The sequence below is a fragment of the Mus musculus genome, chromosome 5, assembly GCF_000001635.26.
Source record: "Mus musculus strain C57BL/6J chromosome 5, GRCm38.p6 C57BL/6J".
Taxonomy (NCBI): domain Eukaryota; kingdom Metazoa; phylum Chordata; class Mammalia; order Rodentia; family Muridae; genus Mus; species Mus musculus.
Window position 1 is genome coordinate 16791510 of NC_000071.6, and position 26613 is coordinate 16818122.

The following is a 26613-nucleotide window of genomic DNA, read 5'->3' on the forward strand; positions in this document are numbered from 1 at the left end:
CACCTGGCTTCTGGCCCAAAATTCTCCATAGTAAACCACCCATCAACTGGAAAGGTGTAAATTAAATAGGTGACACCTAATGACCCTGAGTTTGCTGATAATCTCACCAGATTTGTGTGGGAACAAACACAGGAGCCGAAATATGATCTGTGCACATAGTCACGCAGTCAAACAGAGTAAACCTCCTGGCATCATGGTTGAGTAATAGCTTATTGACCTGCTGGCTTAACTTGTATGAAGACAGAATTTGTATAAATAGCCAAAGTTGTGCATTTGTTAGTAGACCTCAGTGTATGCGTTGGAGAAGCCAGCCTAAATATGAATATCTTCAAGATTTTCTTAATATGTGCAGGTGAGTTTTTGCCTTTAGGAGAGTGTGAGTATTGAAGAATTGGACCTGTGTTGGGATCCTTTTGATTTCAGTTAATATCCCTCAGCGTCCTACTCACACTTTTGTATTTGTATGTGTGTATGAGTAAGGAGAAACACTTAATATGGCCTTGTGTTGTTTCACACAGGACTCATTTTGATATTTTCCAGAGATTTTTCATAGTGTTATTTTCCTTTAACATCGTTTCTTCGATATTCTAGTATGTAACAATATACTCATATGATGCATTTCGTAAGCTTATGACTCATTTTCACACTGTGCTATGGATACTGCATATGCTCACTTATTATCACTTGAGTTGTATTTCTCCGAGTGAGTTTAACAATATTTTATTTCTGTTGTTTTGCTGTGGAGGGGTGGAGTTCCAAACGTATAATGAATCACATCTAAAGCGAAATAAAGTTTATTTTTCAGGATGATGAAAAACAATGAAAATGATTAAGTAGATAAAACCAGAAAAGACGTTAAACTGATGTTTCAGAGTGGTGTTTCAAATAAAAATGCAATAAACTTTCTATTAAAATGCAGTTTGACTAAATGGACAAAATTCCTAGACTGAATGATCAATAAGAAGGAAAAAAATTAGTGCAATTTTCTCTGGACAGGAACAGTCATTGTGCCTGGTAATAGTTAAGTAGCCAGAATGACTAAAGAAATAATTTAAAGATAGAATAAGGATTGGATCTCAGCTTGTTCTTCAGCCAACATTTATTATGTAGGGCCCAACAGAAAACATGTATCAAAATGCCATTTAAAGGGAAAGCCAGTGGTGGCTTTGTTTCACATGCAGTCTTTTCTCCAACGGTAATCACTAATGAGCACAAACCCACAGAATGACTGCGAGACAAACGTTTTATTTTTACTTTGTTCTTGGTTTTACTTAAATCTTTCTGTTGACACTTTAGTGTTTTCCTGTATTGGAGCAGAAATTCAGATACTAATCAACCCTGTGAATTTGCCTGAAAATGAGCTTCCTGGAACAGAACTAAGCCGTGCTTATGACAAAGATGTGGCTGGGAGACCAAATGCCTACCGCTTACTGAATAAATCAAAAGATTTTGTCATCGATGCAAGTAAATTAATTTTATCATTTATATATTTTTATTTTCTAAGTTTTAAAGTAAGAATCTTAAGATAATTATTTAGTTACACTCCAATTGTGCATTTGAATGCTTGCTCAAAATTTGCTTCAGATAATTACAATTCTTCAAGGGTTCCCCTCTGCTTTGCTCCACATTCAGAACTAGCCTGACACTGCCCCAAGTGTTCTTTCCTGAGAAAATTAAGTTTTGTCCGTTAATGAGCTTGACAGTTGCTTCTTCCTTCTCAAGCGAGAAATGGCCCTTGAATAATGGATGATTTGGGATATGAATCTTGAACAAATTTCAAGGAAAACAATTTGAAAATATTTTGACAAATAAATTGAAACTGAGAATCACTAACACATCAGTTAAGGCAAGGAACATACATGGTTTCCCACGATTCTGGCAGCACCCAGCTCCCAGCCAGGTGGTTGGCAGTCTAAGAACCCAATGGCTTGATAAGAAGGTGCTCTCAGTTGAAACACTGAAGAAGTAAGCAGAATTCACTTCTCACAATTAGCCTATGGTCCAGGACCTCCTGAAAATACAGGTGATACTCCTGAAGGTTGTTGAAAGCACACCAGCTTGTTTTTAATCCATGATGCTTTTGTTTTGTTCAAAACATGAGTTTTATAATTATACATGAAATTAGCTAAGTGTTAATTATAAACTGAGTTATATGCTATCATAGCTATTATCCCTATTTCAGACAGCTGTTAAAAATGCACATACACATCTATTTGTGTATTATACTCAAGAAATATCAAAATATTATCTGGTATGATGTTTATAAATGCAAGAAAATAAGTTTTAAAAATACAAATAGCTTTATTTCTCAGTTGTGAGCATGTGTCTTCTTCAGAATGTTCTAGCAACAGTGGAGCAAGGTCTACACTTTATAACAGCCCCATTTCACAGAAGTCATTTCCAACTTCTGTTCATCAGCAGCCTGCCTCCTCTTTCATTTAATCTCTGAGACTTTGCATTAAACCTCAAATTTAGAATTCCTGAATTATTGACTACAGTTTGATACTAGAAATCTTTCTGTGGCTGTAAGGGTCTCTGATTTCTTTATTATTTGTGCATGGTCTTTGTAAAAGGGCATGTGCAGGTCAGAGTTTGACATGGCAGGTCTTTTTCAATGGCTCTCCACCTTACTTTTTAACATAGGTTCTCTTACTAAGTCTGGAGTCCACCAATTTGACTAGGTTGTCTAACCAGAAAGATATGGGAATCCTCCTGTCTCTGCTGTTCGTGTTCTGGTATCATAGGATATGTGATTCTGCCCATATTTTATGTCGAGCTGAATACAGACCCTCAAGCTTGTGCAGGAAGCTCTTTGTCTAGTGAACTATTTTCCCAGACATGTGACTTTTGATCTTTCCTAGCCACATTGCAGCAAAATCTGCTCCTAAGACTCTTCAACCTTCTGCAATTTGGTTGCAAGACATACATTTTCCTATATGCCCTCTGTTAGAGTGATAGTGTAACTCTCTCTTGGATCCCTGATGAATCCCCTATGAATCCTTTCATATACCTTGTTCACCACTTTTTTATAACATGAACATATCTGCATCTAATTATGAAAAACATATGCACACTTAATCTCTCATCTCCTGTGGTGCTTGGTGTTACCTAAGGTGGAAGCTCTTGCAAACAAGTGTTTATACTTTTCTCTTGCTCCTCAGTGTCCCCCTCAGCTTATTCACTAAACTAGACACATGCAATCTTGTTTACTTAAATCCTTCAGTTCTGCCCTCAGTGTATGCCACTTTTGAAAAATCTATCTTAAAAATCCTTTCAGGGTGGGCAGTGGTGGCACACGCCTTTCATCCCATCACTAGGGAGGCAGAGGCAGGCAGATTTCTGAGTTTGAGGCCAGCCTGGTCAACAGAGTGAGTTCCAGGACAGCTAGAGCTATACAGAGAAACCCTGTCTCGGAAAACCATAAAAATAAAATAAAATAAAATAAAATAAAATAAAATAAAATAAAATAAAATAAAAATCCGCTCTTTCTCCACCAATCTTGAGACATTTTTCTACCTCATAGCTTTTCCTCAAAAAATTTCATTTTCAGAGAGAACCGTGGCATGTCTCCTGATGATATTACTCACACTCCCACACATCTCATATCTCTGAGTCAGGAAGTGGGGAGTCAGCATACGTCTCAGTCTGTAAAACTGATTCCGGAGTGCGGCTTCGGTCCCTTTTGGAATTTTCCCTGCTTATTTTCAGCTCCTTCCCACACCCTAGTAGTCATTTCCTTGGGGACAAGATTATGTCATTCATACTATTTCTTTCCACTCCATGTTCTGCCACAGAGTTTCTTCTGTTCCTTTGACCTTCACACTATCTCTTATCCCTTTTGTGAGCCACTAAAAAACCCTGTACTCAAATCTTGATAACATTAATATAAATTGCTCTTCACATATCCCTATGTTTGTAGCCAGAATTGTATCTTCATTCAAAACAATTTTGTTCCTGTATTCATTTTTTGTATGTGTGTGGGTCGTACACATATATATGTGTTTACATGTGTATTTGTACAGATGCTCACACACATATGTTGAGGGGTCAAGGATTAATGTAGAATGTCTTCCTTCATTGCTTTTGACTTATGTATGGAGGCAGGGCCTTTCACTTGAACTCAGAGCTAACAAATTTCACTAATCAAGCTAACCTGTCCCTGGAGAAACCTATTGTATTTTTCTTTCCAAGACTAGGGATATAGGTGAGCTATGTCTGCCTAGATTTTATTCGGGTGTTGGGAATCTGAACTCTGGCCCCTGAGCCTGAACAACAAGTTTTTAAACTATTGAGCAAACTCCGAGTCCCTTTTCTTTTCCTCTTAGTTCCAGAATCTCAAACTCAGGTTATTTTTCAAACTCTTTAAAAAGAATTACTAATCATTTCTGTAATCATTTAAGCCATTCTTATCTTAATAAAACTCACATGTCTCCACATGACATCTCACATCTTATTAAATAGTTCAGTCGGTAAAGAATTCTCTTCAGCATTGTTTTAAACTCTGACCTATTCTTGAGTAAAGTTCAGTATGAAGTATGAATTGAAAAAAAAACCATAGCACTCTAGTTTAATGCTTTATGCAAGGCTATATAGTTTGGCCTTTTACTCATATTATTTTATTTTATTTTTATTGTTTTAAGTAAAGTTATTGAAGCACACTCATCTTTTTCTTAAAGCTGTATTTATGTTTATTTTATGTCTGTGGGTACTTTGCATACATGTATGTCTGTGCACCATATGTATACAATGCTTCTATAATCCAGAAGAAGGTGTTGGATCCTCTTCAACTGGAATTACAAATGGCTATTAGCTACCATATGGATATTAGAACTAGAACTCGGGTCTACTAGGTGAACAATCAATACTATTAACCACTGAGCTATCTCTCCAGCTATACCATTCATCTTTTGATTTCTATGACACTGTTTTCCTAACCACACCTTTCCTCTACCTCTTCTTCCCCACCACCCTAGCATTTCTCTTCCTTATTATGTACACTGTGTTATTTAGGGCTATATTGGTTTCCACATACTTATTAGACCTAGCATGCATGACTTTACTAAAAACTTACCCAACTATCACATTACCACAGTTACTACGTATATTTGGATGATCACAAAATACATACCAAAATCCCAGACATTATGAGTGAACCCTAGTTAAACATATCTTCTACAAAGAGGTACTCAGAAACCCCTTAAATTTAATTATTCCAAGGCTTGATTAGCTTTTCCTAAAACTTCACCTTTAACCTTTGTGGGAGTCCCATATATAATATATTACTCTCAAAAGACAAAGCAGCCCTGTACAAGAACATACAACCTTCAAGTACCCCATGGCCTGCATCCTCTAGTACTTTGAAGAACATCACACACATGATGGTTATTAGACTTGCTACCGTATGCCCTTTAGAAATGTGTGACAAATGTGGATTGCAGACTTTCAGCACAGCTTCTGTCTGATTGAATCCATCTCAAATGGCTGGGATTCTAATTCTTTGCTACATAATCTTCATCTTTGAAAATCACTGTCTCAAGCCATTTCCCATCACATCTCATGTGTTTTATACCAGTCTCTGTAACAGCTTTCTTGCTTCCAGGTTTTTTTTTTTTCACTATTTTCTTTTTATTGACAGACCTTTCATTAAAGAGAAAATATGGTTACTCACTAAAACACTTGATGCATATCTATTTTATGTCACATAATTATATGACAGGTTTCTATTTTCTCAAGATAAAAGAAAAATTCCTTAAACTAATCCATGAGTCTCTTTAATATTTCCACATTCAAACATAACACTATTGGTTGCATATTTTATATGTTAGTTAGAATCTCCTATACACAGCCTTCTTTCTCTGAACCTTGGCACATGTCATGACATCTGTCTCTATTCTTCTCCTGAACAATCCCTTCACAACTTTGACTTTTCAGTTGAGAAATAAATCAAAGACATCATTTAAGAATTCAGCCTGGCCTAAACTTTATATCATATGCTCTCTTATCTTCTTTTGTTTGTTTGTTTGTTTTGTTTTGTTTTGTTTGTTTGGTTTGGTTTTTTTGAGACAGGGTTTCTCTGTATAGACCTGGCTGTCCTGGAACTCACTTTGTAGACCAGGCTGGCCTCGAACTCAGAAATCTGCCTGCCTCTGTCTCCCGAGTGCTGGGATTAAGGGCATGCGCCACCACGCCTGGCTCTCTTATCTTCTAATTCCCCTTGTCCTATTTCTTTCCTTCTCTTCTATTCCCTTCCTTATTTTTTAAAAAAGAGATTCTCTCTAAGTAGCCTGTGTTGCCCTTAAATTAATAAGCTCCCTGCTTTCTCTTGGGGAATATTAATATTATGGTGCTGTGACATCATGCCTTGCTCCCTTTATGTACTCTAAGTCTTTCTTTACTATCTTCTATTTCTAAGTTTATTTCTTGAAGGTAAGCATCATGCCTTTGATTCTTTAGTGTATGTTCTTTTACTAGTAAACTCATGTCTGTATTTCTAATTCTTAACCCAACCCTTTGTATCTACATGCTTCTTCTATTCTGTTCTGCTGCATAAAAATTATTTAAATTAGTTCCCTTGAGCTATACTGTTTTATTTCTTATATTCTGCAAGTTGGCTAAGTGACATTTCCGATAATCCTGTATTCCTTCATAAGTATCAGTTCTGAAATTTTATTCGAATTTGGCTCAAAGAAAGAGTTTGATAAATTCCTGAAATGAGTCTATCAACATCTAAACACTCTTTCTTAATCAGATTTCTATTGCTGTGAAGAGACAACATGACCCTAGTAACTCTTATAAAGGGAGCATATAATTTAGGCTGGCTTACAAGTTCAGAGGTTTAGTCCATTGTTATCATGGTGGGAAACATGGCGACTTGGACGAAGATATGATGCTGGAGAATGAGCCAAGAGTTCTACAACTGGGTAGGCAGGCAGTGGGAAGAGAGAAAGCCACTCCACCTGGCTTGAGTATGTAAAACCTCAAAGCCCACCCCTAATGACATACTTCCTGCAATAAGGCCACACCTACTCCAATAAAGCCATACGTCCAATAGTTTTACTCCCTCTTGTCCAAGAATTCAAATCTATGATCCTAAGTAGGCCATTCCTATTTAAATCACCACACTTTCTTTCTTTTATCTAACATGCTTGGAGTTTGGGTGGTTATAGTTTATTATTGGTTAATTATATGGCTGTTAGTCCTGAATGGCTTTAAGGCATCACAGAGATGACTGACAAGGAAAGGTAGCTCACTTCATGGTCAGAGAGAAAAAGGGGAAGAGGAGAGAAGAGAGAAAGAAGACAGGAAAGGCTGGGATCTCAAAGTTCTCTTCTAGGACATTCCCTAATATGCTTGAAGAGCCTCACTTTTGATGAATTCACCAAGTTGGATTTTTACCAACATGGTAAATCACCAAGAAGACTTTAATAAATAAAACATTTCTAACACAATTTAGATTAAAAAAACATTTTAGATTCAAACGTCAAAGGCTTTATTATTTTTTTTATTACACCTTGTCATCAACAAACATCATGGACTACATTAGTACCTATGGTTAGTTTTGGTAGTTATTTTTGGTAGTTGGGCCTAAAAAAACAGATTTTATCTATAGGGACTCTCAGAGGTCAGCCATGCCAGGCTCCCATCTGTAAACACATAATAGCATCAGTAATAGTGTGAGACCTTGATGTCCTCCACTCCTCTGCCATGAGATGAATCTTAAGTTTGGCCCAGTCATTCAACCATCGTTCCTTCAGTCTCTTCTCCATTTTTGTCCCTGTAGTTCTTTTAGATAGGAATAATTCTGCCTCAGAAAATTTGACTGTGAGTTAGTAACCGAGTCCTTCCACTTGAGGCCCTGACTATCTACTGGAGGTGGACTCTTTGAATTTCCTCCTCCCAAGTGCTGGGCATTTTGGCTAAGGTCATCCCCATTGAGTCCTGAGAGTCTCTCACTGCCCTCATCCTTGATACTTTCTAGAGGGTACCCCCCACTTCCTACCTCCTCAAAGTTGCTTGTTTCCATTCAGTCTCCTGGTCTTCCCTGCTATTCATGTCCCCAGTACCTGATCGTGTTCCTCTTTTCTTCACCCCCTTCCCTCTCCCACCTAGACCCCTCTCTCCCTCTGCCTTCTGTGAATAAGTTTCTTTAAAAGATAGGATTAGATTTACTTTAAAGAAGCTTATTTGTTCAAACATGCTTATAATATCTTAAAAATATCATCTCAATAAAATATGCCTAATAACAAAAATTATTTGAACTGTCTTTATTTTTCTTCATTTCATATATACTATCTCTTTTTGCCTTAATTTAACTGATTATTTTAATGCTGAGAATTAGAGTAGTCTTTCAGAAGCAATTTATCTCCTTCTAGAACATAGACTTCTTGCTAATTCTTTATCTTAGTTTCAGTTCAAAAATTCTGCAAAACCCAGACCTCAGGGGCTTGAGAGATGGCTCTGTTGATAAATTATTTGCCACATAAATAAAAATATTTTGAGACCAGACCCTTAGTGCTCATTAAAAAAGTTGGGCATGGCATGGTTGTCTGTAATCTAGTGCTGCTGGGAACAGAACAGAAGAATCCAGCATGCTTGCTGGCTAGACAGAGTAGCTAGTCAATGCACTGAAATAAGCAGATATCCTGTTCCAATGCAAGATGGTAAGTGATTGAGGAAGACATCAACATTAGCTTCCTGTAACTTACCCACATCCCAACTTACATGTACACACCACAGCCCTATACCCACATTCTAACACACATAAAGGCCATATATCATGATTTTATGGTCAGCTTACTATAAATTAGACTGGACATAAATTGTTTACTTTTCTTTGTTACTGGCAAGTAAATATAGGTTCTACAGTCATTGTTATCTCAGCCTTTGTGATCTCAGAAATAATTTTCAATGAAAATGGTTTAGTAAAAGTGAGTTGAATAGACAATGTCTGTATCATTTATATTTCTTTCTCTGCAAGGAATATATTTTTGTACCTAGTTTCCTTTTTTTTCAGAAACAATATTTTATTAGATATTTTCTTCATTTACATTTCAAATGATATCCCGAAAGTCCCCTATACCCTCCCTCCACCCTGCTCCCCAACCCACCCACGCCTGCTTCCTGGCTCTGGCATTCCCCTGTACTGAGGCCTATGATCTTCACAAGACCAAGGGCTTCTGCTCCCATTGATGGCTGACTAAGCCATCCTTTTCTACATATGCAACTAAAGACACAAGCTCTGGGGGTGGGGGCACTGGTTAGTTCATATTGTTGTTCCTCCTATAGGATTGCAGACCCCTTTAGCTCTTTGGATATTTTCTCTAGCTCCTTCATTGGGGGCCCTGTGTTCAATCCAATAGATGACTGTGAGCATACACTTCTGTATTTGCCAGGCACTGGCATAGCCTCACAAGAGAGAGCTATGTCAGGGTCCTGTCAGCAAAATCTTGCTGGCATATGTAATATTATCTGGGTTTGGTGGTTGTTTATGGGATGGATCCCCCCAGGTGGGGCAGTTTTTGGATGGTCCTTCCTTCTGTCTCAACTCTGGACTTTGTCTCTGTAACTTCTTCCATGGGTATTTTGTTCCCTATTCTAAGAAGGAATGAAATATCCACACTTTGTTCTTTCTTCTTCTTGAGTTTCATATGTTTTGTAAATTTTATCTTGGATATTCTATGTTTCTGGGCTAATATCTACTTATCAGTGAGTGAATATTATGTGTGTTTGTGACTGGGTTACCTCACTCAGGATGATATTCTTTTCTTTTTAGTCATTTAAGAAAGATCCATAGAATTCATTGTGCAGCTTTGAATAAACCCTGTCAGTGTCAATTTAATTTATTTATATAACATTATATAATAGTTATAATGAATAATTTTAACACATTTTATAAATATTCAGGTATATATTGATAGGTTAGTAGATTACTAGCTAGATTAATAAACAGTATTAAAAATTTTAATTATCTCTTTATTAGATTCAGGTGTCATCACATCTACAAAAATCTTTAATTATGAAACAGATCCAACCAGGTTTCTACTTATAGTTGATACTGGAGGAATGATGAGACGTGTTTTGACTATTAATATAATTGATGTTCCAGAACCTCCAGACTGTACTATTGACCCCCTCTTTTCTTCAGGCTCAGGTATGATTCTCATTTTTTTCTAATTATTTAGTTTCAATAGAAACCTATAATCAAAGAGATGATATGTGCTATTTAATATGAAGATACTAATATTTGGCAATATTTTATTAACCAAAGAATATATGTAAATACAAACATGCAAACATATTCCAATATGGTTATATTCTCATTTTCATTAGTTTTTATGACAAAAAGCTGTCATAATAAAATGTTTCACCGAAAGTATTACATTTTGTTGACAATTATTTTCCAATAAATTTATTGTCATCAGTGCCTCCTCTTTGTTCTCTGTCATGCATTAGATTTGTTTAACTATAGAGCTAATTTATAATAAATACAATTTTTCACTAAAAAAAAATCAGTGACAGACTAGTTCACATTTCTTAAAGTTGTTTTGTTCACTCTGCCTCTTACTTTTTGATTTTAAGGAGGATACATGGCAAATAACAAGATTAAGTTATTGAATACTGGAAGTCTGAGGCTCATAGTTTGAACCGATGAGTCTAGGGTCAATTAACTCTGCTCATATAGCAGAAATGCAATAATGAATAATTGACAGCAAGCAGGTGCATACAAGTTACTTGTGAACACTGAAATTTATGCTTCATAAAGCTTTTTTATGTCAAAAATATCTGTTTTCCTTGTATCTTTAAATAATGTCATTCTATAGAAATTATTTTTAGTTCATAGACCGTAGAAACAGTAACAGAATTTAGCATGTAACTCATATGAATAAGTTTAAAGACACATAGGATGGATAGAGGAAGATTGGTCAGCAGTTTGTTTCAGTAATCTAGGAAGGATATGGTACATTTAGACCTAGGAATGTGGTTGTAATAAATGGAAATAATTGCCCTGATATGCTTAAATATTACATATTAAATAAACTGATGACAAACTAAATAAAAAAGATGCTCAAGTATAAATAATAAAGATCCTCAAGTATAAAAGGGGAACTGAGGAACAGACATTTAAAGATACCTGTGAGCTCACTTTGAATTTGATTTGTTTGTTACAGGATTAGGCAATAAATTTAAATGAAGTCCCCAAACATGACAGACAAGCAGTCTTCCATTGAATGACATCCGCAGCACAACATATCATATTTGATATGCCCTTGTTAAATATATCAAAAGAGAGATTTAAGTTAGCAGTTGAGCTCAGAGGTCTTGTATAGAGCTATGAAGGTTTTGTAATTGAAACCATGTATTTGGATGAAATCACTCAATTACAGTGGGAACTTAGAGTAGAGAAGGCATATGGCCAAACCTTGAAGAAATACACTTAATGACGTCGGGAAGTAAGTTAGCCTGCCAAGAAAAGAAAGAACACTTGCAGTGATGGTAGAGAAAGGAGGGAGTTATACCATCTATGTCAAGGGAAAAGAACATGCTAGGAGCACGCCTGCTGCTTGCTTAGTAGAATTAACATTCTACAATTAACTCTAATGGAGATCTACAATGCCCATTTCTTTCCCCACAAACGATATAAAGAAGTACAGCTAACGAGTCTCAGAGCTATTTTATCATGTCATAGGTATAGAAGCCAGAGTGTTGCAGGTTTATTAGTGAGTCTGAGAAATGAGCACAGTTCTTTAGACCTCTCAATATGAAATTGAACAGAAGGCAGTGGCTGAGTTAGATGGGATTGCAAGACTCTTGTCTGGCTTATTTCTTTTCAAAAGAAGACATTGTGGTTATTCATAAACAAACAGAGAGGATTCATTTGGCTGGGAGGTTGAGCTCACATGAAGTAAAGTACAAATGGGTCAGATAAAAGCACAGCTGGAATTAATGAAAGATCTATCAATGTGTTCATCTCTCTTCTAAACATTTATATGTCTTTGTTTATCATTTTAATTTATTTTCTGTGTTTATCAAATTAAAAAAATGCCTTGAAATTTTACATTTTCTCCCTTCAAATTATTCTTATACGCTACATTTTAAAAAACGTTCTAGTGACCTGAGAGTATCTACTTGAAAGACATCTTTATCACTGCAAGTAATGTGTAGTTCCATGAAAATATAATTTGATATACCTAAATTTTTGAAGATTAGATTATGAATTTGAACTATAAATTGCCTTTGGAAATCTGAAATTATTTTTAAAGTTTGAAAACTACAAAGCAAATCAAGGTTTCAATTTACTAAATGGGCTATTTTAAATATTTTTTAAATGATTATTAAGAAAAATTAGTATTTTTGTATAAAAAGGTACTTCTATTAGATTGCACTCAACTATTTCATTTACTTCCTTAGGAATGTATATTTCATAATGTCAGTACAAAAGTAGTCTTTTTCTTGCTTTTACTACTATGAAAAAGATGTTCCCTAACAATTATGTGCAGTTTGAAATGGAAAAGAAACATGCATACCCACTCTAAGTGGTATTTGCTGTAGATTTAATTAGATAACTGGGTTCTTTCCTTGTTTTGTTTCTCTTTCCTCTCATGGTCAGGAAGCAAGTTGCCGGATTCTCTCCTGATGTCCTATGTGCTCTTGTCCCCTTTCTGGATCTCAAATTCTAGTGACTCTTGAGTCTGATGACTACTCATTTCTTACTTTGGATTCCCCTCTTGTCTATGACAGAATAATAAATGTGTTTTTTATTAGATATTTTCTTTATTTACATGCCAAATGTTATCCCCTTTCCTGGTTTTCCCTCTGAAAACCCTCTATTCCATACCCCTCCCCTTGCTCACCAACCCACCCAATCCTGCTTCCCTGTCCTGGCATTCTACTACACTGGGGCACCAAGCCTTCCCAGGACCAAGGAGGCTCTCCTCTCATTGATGTCCGACAAGGCCATCCTCTGTTTTATATATATGGATGGAGCCAAGGGTCCCTCTATGTATACTCTTTGGTTGGTGGTTTAGTCCCTGGGAGCTCTGGTGGTTCTCGTTGGTTCACATTGTTGGTCCTCCTATGGGGCTACAAACCCCTTCAGCTCCTTGGGTCTTTCCTCTAGCTTCTGCATTGGGGATCCCGTGCTCAGTCCAGTGGTTGGCTGTGAGCATCTACCTCTGTATTTGTCAGGCTCTGGCAAAGCCTCTCAGAGATAGCTATATGAGGCTCCTGTCAGCAAATACTTGTTGGCTACCACAAATGCAAAGGTACTCGTTTTGTGCAAGTGTACTCATTTCATATATCCAGAAAAGAATTCACTTAACCTGTCTTTTCCTGAGCCCACTCCATCAATCCATGACATATTTTGTATAGGTTTTATGTATTTTAAAAGACCTTTTATTTCAGTGTTGTAAAGAGATATTTGAAGGTTTATGAGAGTTAGAGGTTAACTATTATCTTCATGTTTCTATAAGAAACAGACTCTAGAAGACAGAAATATTTTGTGCCTCCCTACTGGATCCTCATGTCATGTGCTTTCTTGCTGCTGTGCTACAACTGCTGCTAGTAATGCTACAGAGTAAAGCTTTATGGGGAAGGAAAGAGAAAAAAGAATCAGGTTCCTGTCCTAAATTGTCATTCTTGTCCCACTATGATCCAAAATTCACATTAACCTAATAAATATTTTGTTTTAATGCAATGTTTTTTATTTTGATTTGCTTCCCAGCTACGTTTGAAATTGCTGAGGACTATCCACTCTTTCAAGCCATTTGTAAAGTGAATGTCACAGATGAAGACATTGCACATGGTGACAGGCTGACAGTAGGTGGCCATTTTTGTGGGAGATGCATATATTTTCACAGCAGGCATGCAGGGCATAGTCTCTGGGACATTTTATAAGAATAGACAATTTTCAAAAATGAATATATGTGTATGTGTGCCTATGTATCTGTGTGTCTCGGTGTGTGATTTTGATACTTTGCAGGACTAATTCATATGTTTCTAACCTACAGAGATTTCTTTTCTCGGGATTGATTTATGGTTATAAAGTTTTTCATAGAGTTGGCAAAAACAACAATAACAACAACTTATAAGATTCTATATGGAAAATGTACTGCCATTTAAACTCTGCGTGATTTCCAGGCATATAAACTCACATGTGGTTGTTTTGAACATATACTGAAAGTTTGTACTACCAGTTTAATAACTCTCAGAGTGGAGCAATATAGCACCAACTGCTGCTGGGGTCTCTGTTGGCCTGCTGTGTTCTGGATTTACCCTAGGCTAGTGGCGTGTGGGGAAGTCGCAGAATCTCTCCTGCCCTTGATTTCCTCACTTAAAAGATATTTCTTCTTTGTCTACTCCTCATTAATATATGTGTTGTTGTTAGTCAACATATTAAAATTCTCTGTGGAATAGTCAAAACTGTATTGTTGTAGACTAGCCAATATGAAATTATTGAGAAATCTGAGAGCTTTCCAATTAGGTAATGTCTTTCAGTAGACTCAAGAAAAATAACCTATGGCTCAGCTGAAAATAGTTATTGCCAGTCTCCTATTTGAAGGAACATGAGAAGAACCAGCGGGTGATAGTTTCAAAATACAATGTTTTGAGAATTAATTAAATTGGTGGGATATAGGATTTATATCCGTGAATTCACAACAATAACTGGACCTTTCTCTAGTAAGTTATTTTCTCCCTTAACATTCTTGTCAGATAGTTTTGAGTAAAGATTTATCTAATTTAACCTCTCCTTAAATCACTGGAGAACTTTTAGCAAATTTGTAAAACCCACATATCCAGTTGTATTAATATTGGCAAATTTAAAATGTGTGTAAATATTTAATATTTTAAAATTTAAACTGACAATAAATTTATTCTGTATTTATACCATTTCATATATAAAATAATTTGTAAAATCAGAAATAGGCATTTTAAAATTCTTTCATAAAAATGTAGTATAGGACTCCATTAAAAATTAACAAAGGGAGTATAAAATATGGTGTCCAAGTGAGTTTATTTTCTTCTATCCAAATGACAATATGCTTGTGATTTTATTCCAGCCAAACTATAATAGTTGTAATTATAAAAAACTAAAGAACTCTCTACATCTTTGCTCCATTATTATGCATTAATAACTTTTCTGTCCCTTTGGATTCACTTTTGAATGAAGATATATATTTTATTTTTCAGTACAACATTGAGACAGAATTATCTGGACCAAAGAGGGGAGCAAAGTCCTTTGGAGTAGATCCTGTAAATGGTGTTGTTAGCTTAAGAGGTGAAGATATCTTGGATTTTGATGCTGGATATCATGTAATTTAATTTTATTTATTTCTCTATTATGAATAGAATTAAATTGAAAGTAATGTTGAACTCTTCATGAAAAATTAAAGACATTGTGGCATTATACAATATGTAAGATTCACTGCAAGGATTTGTATAGTTAACCAAATGCCTACATCCAATCCATTAGTTACCAGAGTGTAGGGATTATACCATAATTATAAAAACAGTTTCTAAAGAAATTTAGGATAAAATGAACACAGATATACCTGCTAAATGACCTATTGGAATAACTGAGTATGAAATGTAGATGCATACAAGTTATGACTGTTATTACTATTATTATGAAATCATTACTGTTTTAGAAATGTCTCCATATATGTTAACTCAGGATACAACTGACAAAATATTGAGTAAACAGAAAATGGAAGACTCTACAGTTGTGGTTCTCAACTTTCCTAATGCTATGACCCTTTAGCACAGTTCCTCATGTTGTGGAGACCCTCAACAATAAAATTATTTTACTGCTACTTCATGACTACTTTATTGTTACTGTTATGAATCAAAATATAAATATATGATATGCAGGATATCTGACATGCAACCCTCAAAGGGGCTGAGATGAAAAAGCTGACAACCTCTGCTCTCTAGAATAAAAATAAAGAAGTTGCTGGTGATATTGAGGAAGATTTAGTAGTTGAAGATGACTTCAACTTTCTAATCTGAAGAAAAATAAAAGGCTAAAGAAAGCAAATGAATCTTATTTTGCCTTCAGTTTGGAAACATTGGATGTTGCAGAATGGTAGAGAAGGCAACAGCAGGCTTTAAGTGTATTTATTGTAGGAGATTAAGTTAGAAAATAGATGGAAGTTAAATATACTACCTCCATGGGTGTGTAAGCAGTTCAGAACTACTCTCCTTGGGCTCTCCCAATTCTCTTCTCACTCACAGATGATCCACATCATCTTCAGTCTCCCAAACTTCTTTCTGCTTTATTCTCATGATACACTTGAGCAACTAATTCTATAACCTGCACATAGTTTCACCTCCACATTCACTGTCCTTTATTCAGCATGGAAGTTTGTACATTGTAGGCATCTCTTCATTTTTTTTTTCCAAAGTTTGTTAAAGCCCTTTTCCTATGTTAGTAGTGCTTTCTTTGCATTTCCAAAGAGTCATTTAATAGGAATGTATGCTATATGAAGGGTGAGCAGAGGGACAGGCTAACAAGGAGCAAACTCATTTCTGATGACATTATCAGCCCTTAAGAAACTACACTATTTCTTAGTAGCTCAAAGGCCTGTGTCTGGGGATCATCCCCATGCAGTCTCCTTTGTTAAAAACTTTAGTTCATCGTAGTTTGTGTTTATGACTAAATATTGTATGTATGCATTACCAGTTATCAAATAGTATATTATAATTTTTCAAAACCTCTCTTCCAGTCTTTCCAGCTGTCAGTGAGAGTGACAGATACAGCAGGCTTGTTCTGTCAAGGGACAATAATTATCAACATTATAAACATAAACGATGAGACACCTCAGTTTGAGTAAGTACATTTCTTTCAAAGAATAAGCATAGGGAAATGATTAAAACAGAGCTTGTATGTGTATTAAAATGACAAATAGAGTCTGTGATACTGGAGAAAATGATAGCATGATCTGTCAAAGAATATATTGGTATATATACACAACTGGTGTGTGTGTGTGTGTGTGTGTGTGTGTGTGTGTGTGTATGTGTATGTGTGTGTATGTGTGTGTGTGTGTGTGTGTGTGTGTGTGTGTGTATACAGTACACAAAATGTATCAGAAAATACTCAAAGCAAATTTAGAAGTGATCCACCTATAATGAAATGAAAAAATTTCATTTTGTTTCTGTTTCCATTCTCGAAACATTTCAAAGCTATTACACTGATTTTTCATAACTATATTGTCCTTAAACTCTTTAAAATATTTAAATACTTTATTTTCATATTTCTAAGTACAAGTATCATTAGGAACTATTTGCAGATTGTGAACTGATGGCTTTCATACTTCAAAATGTAGTAATGAAAGTATTCTGCTGTGGTAGAAGAGGAGTCCAATACTCTAGATTAGTAAAGACAAAACAGCAGTAGAGTTAAGGTTGCTTAAGTTAAGTTGGGTCTCCGCAGATAACTACAGGGAGTAATTTTTTCAGTTCCTGCATTCACCTGGTTACAGTTTCTGAGAAACTGGAGTAAATGTAGAGGTTCCATAATCCTTTATTTTTAAAAGTAGTTAATTTGTAGGTCTACCTATGTTTGCTATAAAAGTACCATCATGATTTAAGAATATTTTGTTGTTCTTGTTACTTAATAAATATAACTTTACTACCCATTTAACAGAATCTAATACTAAGAATATATGAGCCATGGCAAAGTTACTAAATACTTTTAAATATAGTTTTTCATTTACAAAGAAACAAAGAACATTAAGAAATAGGGCAACAGAAAAGGATGCGACATAAGTGTTCCAGTATGTAGTTATAATCGAGACGTTATATTTATTATATTTAGGTGAGAAAAAAACACATGTGATGTGATCATATATGTTGCTTATAGGCAGAGCCTCACACACTCAACTCTCTTGTCCTTGAAACTTACATGACACATCATTTAGCGTGATACCTGAAAATAATTCCAAATAAAGAGACTTATATCTCAGAAATATTCTGGAGATGATCGAGAACATTGTGAAAGGTGCAGACAGGTAATAAATGATGTTACAGAAATTGATTTCATACCTTGCTCTAAGTTACAGCTTTGAAAAGCAACTCACCCTACCTGATTCCAAGGTAAAAATGAATAAATTCAGTGTCTTATATTAATTTTCCGACAATTCCACACATTTGGAACCATTGACATGTGTCATTGTATTCTCTTTTTTTCCTATCTTTCTTACTCATGATGAAATTCCAATCCTGCTCCTGGTAATCTCACTTAGAAGCAAAGATGATATGGAACCAATTTTTAACAGCATGTAACTTTGTGGCACAAACAACTTTTCACAACATTTGACTAGGTTTTGAGCACTTACACTCTTGTAAAGAGGGTATGCTATCCTAAATCCAGAAGTTCCTTTAGTTTATAAATCAGCAATTATGTTGTAAACTTGTTTCCAAAATTTTTCTTCACAATTTTATTCTCAGGCCATTTCCTATGGATTCAATTAATGTGACTGAGAAGAAACCCATTGGAGATTTTGTAGCAAGGGTAAAAGCCACAGACCGCGATGAAGACAGCACTGTCATGTATTCCTTTAAAACCCAGCAGGAAATGTTTGCTTTAGACCCTTGTAAGTTTTAGATAAATACTTCTAGACTACTTTAGCTAAACATATCCAACCTCTACACTCCCTTGAGAGTTTGGGCTGGTAGAATTACTCTTTCCAAATTAAACAGGGCATAGGAAACATAGCAGAAACATGTGACATTTATACTTAAGACTTCCCTACTTGTTAAAACACAGTCTCATGACATAGAAAGTGATATAAAACTTTTTCTCTGTTTCAGAGCATTATCTTTTAGAGATAATTCACATGGATAGATCTATGGGACACATAGCTATCTCGTTGGTCATATTTGTAAAAATTGGGAATTTTGTCAGGTAATTTAATCTTAAATATTTGATTATAGATGAATTTTTTTCTATGTGGACAGAATAGTTACCCTGAAATATTGTACTTGTGATTTTGGTTATACCTGGCATTGTCAAATATGAGAATTATACAGAAAAACAGAAGAATGGAGAATATGTCATGGAAGCTGACTGTGTAGGTTTTTTGTTTTGTTTTTTGTTTTGTTTGTTTGTTTGGTTGGTTGGTTCTTTGGCTATTTTCTTTACTTACATTTCAAATGTTATGCCCTTTTCCAGTCCCTACTTGCAGCCTCAAAATCCTCATCCCTACTGTCTTGTTTTTAAATAGGCTATGATCTCCATTTAATTCTAGAACTTGAAGTCAAGAAAGGAAGGGAGACATGAAATGGAAAAATCTTAGGGTAGATTAGAATGCAAAAGGATGGATGGAATTCCATTAACATGACTTTGCTGGTGAGACTCCTTGTATCTCACGCTGATGGTGTTGGTATCCTGTAGAATCTGGGTCCTTCTGTCTCAGAGCTTAGTATGCACAATTATCCTACCAGTCAGAAAAGCTGAAAGACCCAACGCATGGGACCAATCTGATGTTCACTATACCTATGAACAGAGAAACACAAAATTATACACCTAATCAAAACATTATGAGATATTTTTCTCTATGTGTTTCTCTTTATCTCTGTGCATATGTTTGTGTGTTTGTTTCAATTTTTCAAAATATATAAAAAAAAACCTTAAACTAAAATAAAATAAACTCTAAGGCTGCTGCTGCCTTTCCAACCACTCAGTTGACCAGATACCTCCTTGTGGGCCACCAAAATCAGAAACAAATGAAAATAGACTTGTCTAGTTGGCACATTACAAAATTATCCTACTGATCAGCCAATATTTGAAAAAAAATAATTTGAATATTTGAATCCATAGTTTTCCATTTGTTTATAAATTTTCAATTTTAAATATCAGTGGAAAAAAGAATGTAAGAAAATGTTAGGGGTGTACAAAAATATTTTAAAAAAATGCTGCAGACATATGTGATATATCACAGTAAGTCATTTTAAAGCAAAAAGAACAGATTTTCAGAGGAAAAGTAGGTTGTAGCTCCAGGGATGAACAGTCACCCCATTTTAGCAAAATTTCCTTTTTTAGTTTGACATTTAATGTCTTCTTTCTTCCACTTTTGAGTGAAACAAAATTACTGAAGCTTATTATCAGAAGCAATAAATAATTGGGATGAGTTTTTACACTCACTACTATGATATATTTATAATCAATATCAAATATCAATCACCTCTTATATTTGGTATTTTCGAGTAGGATTGCTACTTTCTATATTTTGGTAAACAAATATAGGATAATTTAAAAACTTAAAAGAAATGTAATAAATTAAGCATTAATACAGAATTAAGTGTTTTAGTTTTTTTGAGAGAATTATTTTAAAAATAAACATGTAATAAAGAAAAAGCTTTAAATATTTACAATGGATCTTAAAAATGAATCTTATATCTTTATGTAAATTTAGACATTATATCTTCATATAAATCCAGGATAAACTAACAGGAATAAGTATATGAGTTTAATTATTTTTATTTCCTTCCTTAGACACAGGTATAATCACTGTTCTTCAACCTTTGAATCTTGACAATCCAAGTAACTCCAGAATCTACCATTTGGAAATTGAAGCCAGAGATGATGGCAACAACACCAGCTCATATATGTTCACAGTTTTTGTGGAAAAGGTCGATGACCCTATTTCCTGTGATCTGAGTTTCTCAACAGGCACAGGTATACTACAAATCAATTTCATTTTAAAGGTTCAAGAAACACTGCCTTACAAAAAGTAGCATGGAAACATAGCTGAGCTTCTCTGGTGATTTGATTTAGGGAGAAGAGTGCTAAGGACTGAACCCATGACCTGTGTGTGTAGAGGCATACTCCACCAGTGAGCTGGTTCTAGTTCTAGTTCTCAAAGGCTCACTTCATAACTCAGGCTGGGCTTGAACTTGTGATCCTCCTACATCGTTCTCCCAGTATATGCCACTAAGCTGGAAAATGTTTATTAAGAATCAGTGAAAAAGGAATTTGAATATGGATGGATTCAAAGAGTAAAAAAAAAAATTTTAAATAAAAAAGCTAGATGAAAGGAGAAATGGGCTACAAAATAAGAAAAAAAGCATCTGTATCATTCAAATTCCAATTGTCTTTATTAGTTTGTGGGATAGAGGAGAAGAGTCATAGAAATAGTATTTTAAATGCATCTGTACATACAGTTTAATATGTTTCTCACAAGTCATCAAATATATAAAATTTAAACAATAAGATTCAATTTTCATGACTGGGGAGAAATTTCAGTCAGTAAAGTGAGTTTTGCAAGTGTGTAGACCTGTGTTAAATCCCGTGGAACCCATGTAAAACAAAACAAAACAAAACAAAACAAGCTACTGTCCTATGCCTATAACCCTAACGCTGGGGAGTCAGAGATTGATGGGTCTCTGGACAACCTTGGCCGTTCAGCCTAGCCTATTGGCAAGCTCAAATTTAGACAAAGAGCTACTTACAAGTAAAGACTACTGAGAGCAGGAGAAATAATTTTTCCTGAAGTAAAAAAACACAGGGATTGGTTATCTCATGCCATAAGGCCATCAACAAAAATGTATACACACAAGTAACACTATACAGACTGGGAAGATGGTATTTATGTACTCAGGAATACACACACGTGTGTGTGTGCAATCACACACACACACACACACACACACACACACACACACCAGCAATGAAATTTTAAAAAGCCATAAGAGACCAGGGAGACAAGAACATACGGTTGTATTTAGAAGAAGAAAAATGAAGAAGAGAAATGATTTTATTATATTATAATATTAATTTTAAGAAAAAAATATAATAAAAAATATCACAAATCTTACAAGGCTCCTGGTGTGGACAAGCTTTCTGTCTTAGTGTTCATGAAGATAATATCTTTTTGGATGACTATGAAACGATTTGATGTTCTTGGTAATTTGATTTTAGTGTCTCTGCATTATAGTAAACTTTTAAAAGAGTCACATGAATCTCAAGGTCATGCTGACCTGGTTTCTACCATGGACTTGGCTTAACTCCTCAGGCATGCTGGAGATCAGGGAGCCTTTGTCCCATCATGTTGGTAGCTTCCTTGCAACTAAGGCAAAGCATGAACACCTCACTGTAATTTCAAAAAGCGAACAACCCCTAAAAGACATTACTACAATTTGTATATTGATGATTTATCATATATCTAGACAACTCACTTTTTACTTTTAGTTGCCCAGAGGCGACAGCTACCCAGAGTGGCTAAGTCTGATCATTTGTTCACAAACAGCTAGAGTAGAGCAAAGGTTCAAAATAAACTAATCTTAATACATACCAAAAAGTTGTTCTTTAATACCTTCAGAAATATTTAAAAAAGCATGAGGATTCTCAGGACCACCAAAATTGATAATAAACAATAACAGAATTGGAAGGATTGCTCAGTGGTTAAGAACACTTGATGCTCTTGCAGAGAGTCCAGATTTGGTTCCTAAAACCAACATAATGGCTTGCTATCATCTTTAACATCAGTTCCAGAGGATCCAGCCTTTCTTTTGCATCCTTGTGTCCAGTCATACAAGTGGTATTGCCTATCTTTCTTCAGCCACTTAAATATATATGCATGAAATAAAAGCAAAAAAAACAAGGATATTTTTAAATCTACCGGGTTTGGTGCTAAATTCATCTGCACAGTAAGCAATAATCCTCAAGTAGCAGATTCTACAAAATATCTGAATATATTAAGAATTTGCACATAATTAGCTGCAACATAGATTAATTCATTTAACTCTGTTGGGTCAATTGGATGTTAGCAATTTTTTCTTCTCGGCTTGTTTCTGCATTCTTTCCTTCCTTATACTTTTCTTTTGCTCCTTCTTTAATGTTTGTGTGGTGACTATGTGTGTGAATGCATGCAGGAATGAATCACGTGTTTCTAAAGATGAATCGCTATTTCATCCGATGAAGAAACTCTCCGTGGTTTACCCACCCATGTGTGTGTCTGTCTTATTTAATTTGGGGATGAGATAGAATCACACTTGATCACATCAAAACTAAGATGAAGAGCACAGTTTGCGGAGAGTAGCATTCATTGAGTTGTGTGTGACATGTACATATTGTACCTCTCACAATCACCCTAGTGTTGAGAATGCTTTTATTTCCATTGTACAAATAAGAATGGGTATGCATTGGGGGGGTGGGTATGGGGGACCTTTGGGATAGCATTGAAAATGTAAATGAGGAAAATACCTAATTAAAAAAAAAGAATGGGTATGCAGTGTGAATTAAAAGACTTTTTTAAACTTTACTGTTTGCACCTATTTTTATGCATTACTGTGGGAAATAATTAAAAATTTAATATTCTTGCATATGTGAATCTAAATGTAAGTATCCTTGTAACCATTGGTGCTTCAAACACTGAGCAGTTATAGCTCATTCCTCATATTAACCAGATATTTAAATTTAAAAAAATAAAAATCTGAATTGTGTTGATTATGTTAAATATCAAAACTTAAAAGCAGTTGTTTGGGCTGGGTATTCTCAGGTTAGAGTCCCAGCTATTTAGGTAGTTGAGGCAGGATTATTTTAGCTCCTGATGAGCCTGGAAAGCTTAATTAAGTCTCATTAATGTGCTTTTATGTAAATAATGGTAGGGAAGGTTGCTCAGTGCTTATGTGCTTGTTATACAAGCATGAAAACATGGGGTATTTCCCCAGAACATCCACAAAAGTTGAGTGTGACAATACCTATCAATAAACCCACTACTTGGAAGAAGAACGAAATATCAGGGGCTCACTGGCCAGGGAGTGCATCTCAAAGTGAGAGCTCAAGTTAAGTAAGGAAAGTTTCCTCGGGGGGGGGGGGAAGAGGTAAAGCAATGAGTGACTAGGAAGCCAACATCAATCTCTTACCCTCACGTGTGCCTGCGTGGGCACATGTGAATACAGTAAACATGTATACGCCCCCATCCCTGAGACATAAACAAAGTTAAAGTAAAAGATCAATATTTAAGTTCGTGTGAATAAACATTTGCAGTGTTTTCTAGAGGAAGTATCCTTTAGGAAATTACTCAATAGAGACTTTTACAGCATGGTGACTTACAGAGGCCATGTGAAGCAAGAGGAGATGGAGGTATGTGTCATTTAATTACAGTTAATGACTTGTGTGATTTTGTAGGTATTTCGGTCTCTGTTCCTGAAAATATCCCCTCATCTGCTTTTATATACGCAATTCTTTCAAGAGATCCAGATGTGGAACAAGAGGTTGAAGTAAGTTTGTCATTATCATTTATGATTTCTCCATTGTTTAAAAAGTGGAATGCATTGCTTAGTTTTCAATGAGCAAAGATTGATTTCTCAGGGTTTAATTAAGGATGTCTTTGTACCTCATGGTGCCAACTGAAGTGGGACAGGGGATTAAAGCTTTGGAGTATCGCAGCAAAATGAAAACAATAAGAAAGAAAATGGAAGTCATAGACCTAAAATGATCTGAAAGCACTATAAGGGAAGTCTATCCCATTACCACACTTACCTCACGGTGCTTGTGCTCTCTGGAATGTTCTCTTCTGGCTATTGCCTTTATTTATCTATCTATCTATCTATCTATCTATCTATCTATCTATCTATCTATCTATCTATCTATCTATTATTTAATTTATTCCTTCATATTATTTTGGCTTCCGCAATAATTTATTTAAAAAAATCAAGAATTAATATGTAATAGATGATAAAAATACAGTTTAATGGGGGAAGGAAAAAATTTATCATTGTTTTCTCAAACTTTTTATGGTGTAATACATCCCATAATCTTATATTTATAACAAACAAATTTAGTTTCTTGATAGTATAACACATCAGATTAGTAGATTGGAATATTCTTTCCTAATTATAATAGTTTGGTCAATTTCTTGATGCAATGGGCAAGAGTCTGTTTTTTTTTTGCTTATGTTCATAATCATTGACTTACAAACAAGCTTGGCAATATGGTTAATACTATAGTTTGAGAATGTAGTTGTCAGGATACTGTCTTTGTAGAATTTTTATTCTGATTTAATTATGAAACAGTAGTTAGTACACTAAATCTATTTATTGTTTTCCTTATCAACTTTTTAGACTGAGAAAAACCACAAGGTAAAATATAGTATCTTCTTATTGGACACAAAAGTCCATTTATGAGGAGCTATTGTTATGGCGAGTGCAGAACATAAGATTATGGGGATACATATTTTTCTGTGTGTGTAGGCATTAAAGTGAGAAAAAAACACAAGTTTAAAAGCAGTACTTTTTAGCAAATCCAAGATCATCATAATATCAGAAGAAATAAAATATTTTTTCCACAAAAAAATGTTTAGTGGGTTCTAGTTTAAAGTGAGGCAACTTTGGCTCTTCAGAAACAGGCCAATAAAGTAAGCCATCATGTCCATCAGCACAGCTGTCATGTCTCTTTCTAGGCATTAATTATCATTCCTCCCAGGTTTTGTTGTTTCTTTGAACAAGAATCAGGATGATTTTTTTTGTCTTCTTACAGTTCAACCTGTTAATAATTATGTTTATACCCAGTAGTATTTCTCTTAAGTCTGGGTCCTATTTCCCTGTTATCAGTGTGGGTAATAACAGTAGAGAATACTATGTCATTGTTCATAATAAAACAACCTACCTGTCTAAAGCACTAATTTTACTTTATTTTTCATATCTAAAATCAATACTGAGATGAGATTGAAAGCTTTGTCCTAAATTGTTTGTTAGATGTAAGTCTTTAGATAGCCTTCTTCAGTGTGCAGAGGGAATGGGATTTTATATTTTTTAAAAAGTTGTCATAGTAACACTTAAAAGTAAGCAAATTGTGAAACCAATGAAAGCCACTTACCAAAAATACACTAGTACTTAAGTTCAAAACAAAATATGGGGAAAGAACAGCTGAAAACATGAAGGAATGTTTGCATTGTTTTTGAAGTCTGGATATAAAAGCAGATTCAGATTTTATTTATAGGCACTGTCTTCACAATGTGGAACTGAGTGTAGCCTTTGCCAAATAATCGCATCTAAAATGTCAGTTCAAAATTCATGCTTTTATGACAGTATATCAGCCATATTTGTGGGTTTTGTTCCAGTTTTTAATATTAAATTCTACAACTGATGCCACTACTTACTTCACGTTGGATTCACATAGTGGTGTCATTTCTAAAACTGTGGAACCACTTTTGGATTATGAAACAGATCCTAAGGTAAGAACAACCAGCTTAGTAAAGCAAATGTTTTTATTTTACTCTTTAATCAAAATATTTGAAATTTACTTAAAATGAAACAAAGCATAAACAGTCACCCAACTCATCTGGGTCAATAGAAATTCATCTAGAACCACACTGAGAAGCAGATGTGATGCACTTGTTACAGGCATCTCGGTATGAGGGTGTTGATCTAGGCATGCCATCTAGTGCACTCTGTAAGATGGATACACAGAGAAAGAAGACCAATTGGACAAAGTAAAAGTGACAGAAGAATGGAGAAGCTGCAGATGCCAGGGAAGTGAAAACAGCAGATGCAGCTACAGGGCCTTTAGTATGGGACAGAAACAGCACAGAATAAGAAGGAAAACATGAGCATTATCAGAGCAGACAAGCAGCACCCAGGAGCATAGAGTTGAGAGTCAACCAAGGGGCTCTG

General features: G+C 35.1%; 1 protein-coding gene across 1 annotated transcript in view; it reads left to right on the top strand.

Moving 5' to 3' along the window:
* The first annotated feature begins 281 nt into the window (after positions 1–281).
* Positions 282–26613, top strand: part of Gm28710 (predicted gene 28710) — a 90649-nt gene continuing 64317 nt past the window's right edge. The window contains exons 1-9 of the mRNA NM_001378608.1: positions 282–352; positions 1297–1464; positions 9980–10150; positions 13721–13815; positions 15187–15309; positions 16722–16825; positions 18445–18590; positions 20492–20674; positions 24128–24219. Coding sequence (NP_001365537.1) covers positions 319–352; positions 1297–1464; positions 9980–10150; positions 13721–13815; positions 15187–15309; positions 16722–16825; positions 18445–18590; positions 20492–20674; positions 24128–24219 — 1116 coding nt within the window. The 5' untranslated portion in view covers positions 282–318. The remainder of the gene's footprint in view (positions 353–1296; positions 1465–9979; positions 10151–13720; positions 13816–15186; positions 15310–16721; positions 16826–18444; positions 18591–20491; positions 20675–24127; positions 24220–26613) is intronic.